Source organism: Triticum aestivum, chromosome 4A (assembly GCF_018294505.1).
Source record: "Triticum aestivum cultivar Chinese Spring chromosome 4A, IWGSC CS RefSeq v2.1, whole genome shotgun sequence".
Lineage (NCBI taxonomy): Eukaryota > Viridiplantae > Streptophyta > Magnoliopsida > Poales > Poaceae > Triticum > Triticum aestivum.
Genome location: NC_057803.1, coordinates 657,643,248 through 657,650,419, shown reverse-complemented (window position 1 = coordinate 657,650,419; position 7,172 = coordinate 657,643,248). Strand labels below are relative to the sequence as shown.

Sequence of the window (7,172 nt, the reverse complement as noted above, 5' to 3'; positions counted from 1 at the left end):
CAGAGGTGAGATTTCGTCTCTGCGTAGCGAGTCTCTTGCTCCCGTGCAATCAGATCGCCCCCTCAGAACGTCCGGAGACGCCGCCGGGAACAGAACACATTGCGAAGCCGCTGGAAATCGCCGCTCCACCGTTCTCCAGGGTAGAGTAAACCCCCTCGGCCCTCTCCCTCCGTTCTCTCCTTCGACTTCTTCAGAATGTTCCTTTTTAGGTTTAGTCAAATTTACGTTTTAGATTTGTATGAATTTTACAATAGAAAATGTTAATAGCAAAGCATACATTTTAGCCAGGCGTAAATATTACAGTACATCAGAAATGCAAGCAGTACAATTTACATTTTAGATGTGTAAATGCTACCATACAAATGTACTAGACAGTAATTTTGTGTGAAAATGTTACAGCAAGCAAATATCGGGCCAGCGAATCCTAGGCCAGGCTTGCTGAGTCGGGCGGTGTGGTGGTCACCGCCGGTCTGCAGGGGATGGAGAGGAAGTGGGGAAGAGAGAGTGGAGGGGTTCAAACTGTAGTTTGAAATTGGATCGACTGCAGTGGCTGACTTTGTGCTTCTGCTCAAATCGATTATGCCTCATATTTAACATTTCTGGGATATATTCAACATTTTTTATGCTAAATGCTAGTTTCAAATATGGCATGCTTGTTATGTATAGCATCTGGAGAAGGGCGGCGCAAAACCTTGTAGCGCCCTATTTTTTTCTTTGTTTGCATCTAGTGGCATCACGTATCGGCTGATAGATATAGCTGTCCAGAAAACGAGTGACGAAATAGAACATATCATCCGAGTGATTTTTAGAAATCCCTTTTCATCCTTTTTCGTGTGTCGTACTAATGTTTGCATCTTTTTCTTCTTATCAGCATGACCATCTTCGACGACCTGCCCGAGTGGCTTGTCATCGATGAGATCCTTGCCCAGTTGCGACCCAAAGATGTGCTCCGCTGCCGTGCTGTCCGCAAGTCGTGGCACAGTGGCACTTCCACCAACGCGTTCATCCTCGACCATCACCGACGCCAGCCGTCGCTCCCCATCATCGAACAACGACGAAAGGGCTTCTGCCACATGGCCGGAGCCTCTAATGGTCAAAAGATATGGCCCGTCCTCCGTTACGCTGTTACAAAACCCGTTATTATACACCGCGCCTGCGACGGCCTCCTCATCCTGGGGCAGCAATCTGATTTCTACATCTGCAATCCAATCACCCGCAAGTGTGCTTCCCTGCCACATCCTCCACAACGACCAGGCGTCAGCGTCATTGCCGTAGTCGCCTTCTACCGGCACCACACATCTAGAGAATACCGGGTTCTCTGGGTGTCATACTCCAGACCGATCAGCTCTGGTGTCCCAGTGCAGTCACCTGAGTACTTCGTCCTCACGGTGGGATCAAATCAGCCAAGATGCATCGAGTGGCCGACAGTTTCACAACACACGCTTCATGTCACCCAGTCCCCCTACTGTCCACCAGTCCACCATCGTGGTAGCTTGCACTGGGCATTTGGCCTCAACTTGACTGTATTTGACAGCGTAGCTGAGACATTCCGGCAGATGAGCCGCCCAATAGAGTTGGGTGCTTTGGTGTCATTGTTGGACATGGGTGGATCCCTTGCTTTGTGGCACACCACCTGTGATAGCATCACTTTCGATATTTGGGTGTTGCAGGACTATGATGCTGAGACATGGGGCTTTCAGTACCGGATTAGCTTGTTTACGATGGAGGCATCACCACCGCTTAATTTGGGGGTGATATATCGCCCTAGTATGGCTGTGATCAATGAGCATGAGCTGTTGATTGAGCAGCGTCCTGACCGTCTATTGCATTGCGACACTGATGGTGTGTTTTTAGGAAATGTGGAAAGTGAAGAACATGGAAACCAGCTGATACTTACCAGACATCGTTTCCAAGAGAGCATGATTTCACTTCCATTGTTTGAGACACAAGAAGACGATGATGTGAAGGAGCCTCCATTCCTCATAGTGCTATAAGTAGCCGTGTTCCATCTTATTTCCTTGGACAAGTTGTTGCTGTGCTCTAGGAGTATCAATGACATATGAACCATGTCTTTTGTTCCTACCTTTTATTACTACTAGTAGAACTGAACACTTTATATGTATGAAGTAGCACTTGTGCTATCGTCACGTGGTGCTAGTTATCTTACCGATCTTGAGCATCTTGTTAATGCTCTAAACAATGGAATATCTATGGTATAGAACTGCTCTACCGTTCCCCCCATTTTTACTTTAAGTTTGCACTATTAAGAAGCACAAAAGGAATGCTTGCAGTTTAAAATGCTAATACTTTCATGAGAAATTATGACATTTAGTTGTTGGAATGGTTAGTTAGATGCTCCCTTCGCTCCTATTGCGTTTGGCAGTTGGTTGGTCTTGCTCCTGCTCTTCATGTGTAGATGTCTTTTCTCATACGTCCGGGGGAAGCTGCTTGTGTGTCTGATTGTCACTACAGTGTTTTGTTTCTGATTGCCAATTCAATACAGCCATTTTAAGAAAAAAAATTGGCAACACAGATATTTCTGCAGTGTCACTACAGTGTTTTGTTTCTGATAGCGATGAAGAGGGAGTACATTGATCATGTGTCATACAGTCATTGACTTCCACTATTTTGGAGAAAGAGGTTGGCTGTTGGTTATGTGTCTAGAAATAAGTTGGGAGAAAAAGCGTTGGTACTTTGGTGGTATATAATCTTGTAAATGTTGCTGCCCAAGTTGGGAGAAGAAGGTAAGAATACATAATTAATCTGAGTCATTGATTTTGTTAGTTAATGCGCCCAAGTCATTAACATGTGCAAAGTTGACCTATCTCAGGTGGTCACCGCTACCAGTTGCTCGACATACAGTACATACAAGGAAAAGCCCCATCATGAGTTCATAAGGAAACCCAAACTAGATCATCTGCCGGATCACACTCTCTCGCAATTAATGCTCCGCTCAAATGGCGTCACACTCGTTGGAGTAAATATACGGCGTATGAGCCATGTATTCTGTTCTTTTCTCTCAACTTTTTAGTACTACTAATAGAACGGAACACTTTGTTCTACTGATCTGACTTGTAAACAATGGTGTGTATCTATGCTACGAAACAGTTCTACTGTTCTTCCCTGTTTACTTTCAGTTTGCATTATTAAAAAGCATGAGAGGCATGGTTGCAGTTTGAAATGCTAATTCCATTGTGAGGGTCGTGGAATTTAATTATTCAAATGGATAGTTTAGATATTCCCTTCTATAGCTTCTATAGCTTCTATTGTTTATAGGTTTACAGATTTACTTGTTGGTGCTCAGCTCCGCTGTTAGGCTGTTACCGTGTTGCCCCATTTACTTAAGAGGAGCTGAAGATGTCCTACAGTTAGAGTATCTGTGCCACATGAGCTGTGTATTCTGCTCTTCGTTCTTACTTTTCCTGCTACAGTTCATTGACTTTGTTGTTGGCCCGTGTATTTTTTTTCTGTAAGGCTGCTGTTGCATCTCTTGCGTTTTTTCGTTTGTGTTTAACCATTTCGCTGCTGGTGCTTGGCGATGCTGTTAGGTTGTTATGGTTTGATCCTCTGAGAGTTGAAGCCGATATATTGTGTTCTGTTTTGCATTTCCATCGGAGTTGGACATGGCCTTGTCCCTTTTACTTAAAAAGAATTGAACATGTCTTCTCATTTACCAGCTAAATGAGCTAATTCCAAGTTCATGTTTTCCTGGATGAAGATTTGTAGTTTACATGGTGACAGGTTGACCATGACGATGTCCCATTATGTAAAAATGATGGTGATCATTTGACATGCTTATTTTCTCCAAGTTCATGTCACATCAGATGGACAATCAAGTGATTTCAGTGTTGCTTGTGTGGTTGAGATTTGGAGTACTGCCTCATCTTCTTCAGTATGTGGATCAACAATTTCTAGTGGTGGTGATATTTGATGAATGACGGTGATATTTGGTGAAGCATAATACTGAGGCCGCCGCTCAGCGTTGACCATTTGTTAGGGAATGTTCGACATTTTAGGAACTGAATTTATAGATAGGTACCGTAAACAGAAGCCTGTTGTATAGATAAGAGCTGTTTATTTCCCTGGAATGTTTGAGACTGTGTCTTGATGTCGATGCTGCATTGGCGAGATTGGTTGACTGAAATAAATTTGGACGAGTTCTTCTTTTTCTTTTTAGAATGCTGTAATTGTATCACCGAGTATCATTTTGTTCGTTCTTTTCTCTACACAAATATGGTAACAAAATCATGATCGTAACAAACTAACATTTTGTTCTTGGCCCGTGATTATTATTGCACTGCTTTTGTTTGAAGTACAGATAGAACACATGTCTTTGTGTTTTCCTTTTATGTCTATATATAAAAGGATCCTGCACATTTGTTTTTGAGATTTTTGAGTTTGCAGAAGTAAAGTCAAGATAGTGTTTTTTTTTACAGTAAATTATGATCTGCAAAAAAATAACAGCAAATGGAGTAGTTGACTGACTGATAAGAGCTGTTTATCGAGTCTGCAAAAGTAAAACAGAGTGTTTTTTTCACAGTATATTCAGATCTGCAGCAAAAAGATTGGAGAAGTGGGGTATCAAAATAACAGCAATTTTTTTTTTGAGAAGTGGGGTATTCAGTCAGATCTGCAAAAACAAATTTTGGAGAAGTGGCAATTTTTTTTTTGGAGAAGTGGGGTATTATATTCAGGTGTGCAAAAAACAAAGAAAAAGAATGGAGAAGTGGGGTATCGATCCCCATACAGTTCATTGACTTTGTTGTTGGCCCGTGTATTTTTTTCTGTAAGGCTGCTGTTGCATCTCTTGCGTTTTTTCGTTTGTGTTTAACCATTTCGCTGCTGGTGCTTGGCGATGCTGTTAGGTTGTTATGGTTTGATCCTCTGAGAGTTGAAGCCGATATATTGTGTTCTGTTTTGCATTTCCATCGGAGTTGAACATGGCCTTGTCCCTTTTACTTAAAAAGAACTGAACATGTCTTCTCATTTACCAGCTAAATGAGCTAATTCCAAGTTCATGTTTGCCTGGATGAAGATTTGTAGTTTACATGGTGACAGGTTGACCATGACGATGTCCCATTATGTAAAAACGATGGTGATCATTTGACATGTTTATTTTCTCCAAGTTCATGTCACATCAGATGGACAATCAAGTGATTTCAGTGTTGCTGAGGCCTGCTGTACCTTCTCGCGGTGCACGCCGAAAGGAGGGATGGAGAAGACTTGCGTGGCGGCGCAATGATTTGGAATGGTGGTGCGAAACCATGCGATGGGGCGGCGGCTAGGGTAGACGTCTGCCTAACTATATAATGAGGGCCGGGTAGGTCATGAGAGTAAACCCCACGTCCTAGTCATGATCCAAAAGAATCGAAAAATAATGACTCATTAATTTTTCCCGAGCAGCAAAAATATAGACAACGTGCATAGCTCTGTCCTCGGCTCGGCTCATTCCCGCAACCCGCACCGCGCCGCGTCGTGACGAGGAGGAGGAGCGCGCGTATAGGTCTCCTCTTCTCATGCTTATACAAGTGATAGAAGAGCTCACCTTATAAAGAGGTGCAAGTCTCACTCAACTTCTGGGGTGGGACTAAACTTTAATCTCACTCACAAGCTATCACGAATGGGCCAAGAGAATTTCAAAATTTTAGTTGGGCTTTGAACCAAAAACCTACTAGCAAATTCCAACAGACTAGTCCACGGACACGTCCACGGACGTTTGAAGGGCCATATTAGATGTACACGGCTTTAGATGCTCTTACGTATTCCTCACTTCTTCGTTTTTTGCGGAGAAATACGTATATTACACAACCAATCATTCCAATTTCTTCCCGAAACTTCCCAAAAAAAATCCCGAATTGGATCCAAAATTGATGGGTTAATATGAGCTTATCCATGCGGTTAGGCACTCTTCAAATAGGAATCCATTTTCTAACTGGCTTTCGTGCTTTGGTGAGTCGTCCGAGATCTTTTCGATGACCTTATTTAGTATTTGGGTTGGTAAGTTAAACTAGATAGCTATATGAGTGAAACAAAACAACTTATAAATTTGTAGTAAAAAGAAAAAATGGGCAGAAAAAGGAAGGCGTTAAGAGACGCTCTTGGCCTAACCCTAGACACTCTAAGATCCTTTTTCAAACCTGCTCTGCTCCCATTTAAGGAAAACGAATTTCACGTTCTTCCTGAAAGAAAGGGAGGATTAGGAAAGTCCTATTGATTGCTGCTTTCTCCAGGCCGCCGGGAAAAGCATGAAAAAAATTATGGTTACAATCAGTTCCACCAAAGTCCTGGATGTTGCATCCTGTGAATTTTGTGTATTACTCAACATCCAAGCAGATGGAACCGTCTGTGAGGTGGACTGAAAGCGCAGCGACCATGGATGTTGCATCCTGTGAATTTTATACAAGGAATCATCGTGTGTGTAGTAGTTTCGGTTCAACAACTATGCATAAAATACTCCATTGTAGAGCTAGTAAAGCACCTTCAGAGATAACATTCAGTTCTGAGTGTGATTATGTTCAGCATGCCGTGAAGATAATGGCACCATCAGAATCTCTTAGCACCATTCCTCTTGCGGTGTGGCGTGACTATGATGCTGAAACCTGGGGCATCTCCACCGCTTAATTTGGGCATCAAATATGTCCTTAGGATGGCTGCGATCAACGAGCCTGAGCTGTTGACTGAGCAGTGTCTTGTCCGTCTGTTGCATTGTGACATTGATGGTGTGTGTTTTGGAAATGCGGAAAACGAAGAGCATGAGAGCCACTTGATACTCGCCAGGCATCACCTTAAAGAGAACATGATTTCAGTCCCATTGTTTGAGGCGCTAAATATTGTGAACAAGGAGCCTCCATTCCACATATTGGTATAAGATGCCATGCTCCATCTTAATGATTTGGACCAGAAAAATGTGCTAATTCCTAGTACATTTTTATGTAAAAAATTGGTGATAATTTGACCGAAGAAATGTACTAAAGAACTTAAACTTGCCAAAAAAAATTAAAAAAGAATGAGCAATGCGCATCCAGGGAATCGAACCCTGGTCAATACCGTGGGAGGGTACTATGATACCACTACACCAGATGCGCTTCCATGTTTCTTCCTCTTTCTTTTCTTTAGAGGAGGTTGGATTCTAGAGCACTCAGATCTGCAAAGAAAAAAAAAACTAAATGGAG

At 42.6% G+C, this 7,172-nt stretch overlaps 1 protein-coding gene and 1 non-coding gene across 2 annotated transcripts; one reads left to right on the top strand and one right to left on the bottom strand.

Annotated features, from left to right (window-relative positions):
* The first annotated feature begins 872 nt into the window (after positions 1 to 872).
* LOC123084202 (uncharacterized) lies at positions 873 to 2,099 on the top strand. Its single transcript, XM_044505927.1, has one exon. The coding sequence runs from the start codon at positions 873 to 875 to the stop codon at positions 1,992 to 1,994; it is 1,122 nt and encodes a 373-aa protein (XP_044361862.1). The 3' UTR covers positions 1,995 to 2,099.
* A 4,915-nt stretch (positions 2,100 to 7,014) lies between these two features.
* TRNAG-CCC (transfer RNA glycine (anticodon CCC)) lies at positions 7,015 to 7,085 on the bottom strand. Its single transcript has one exon. It is a non-coding gene; the product is annotated as a tRNA-Gly (tRNA).
* Positions 7,086 to 7,172: the final 87 nt, after the last annotated feature.

What these genes read in the sequence shown, in the direction of transcription:
- LOC123084202 (XM_044505927.1), top strand. Translation starts at nt 873, where the DNA reads ATGACCATCTTCGACGACCTGCCCGAGTGGCTTGTCATCGATGAGATC.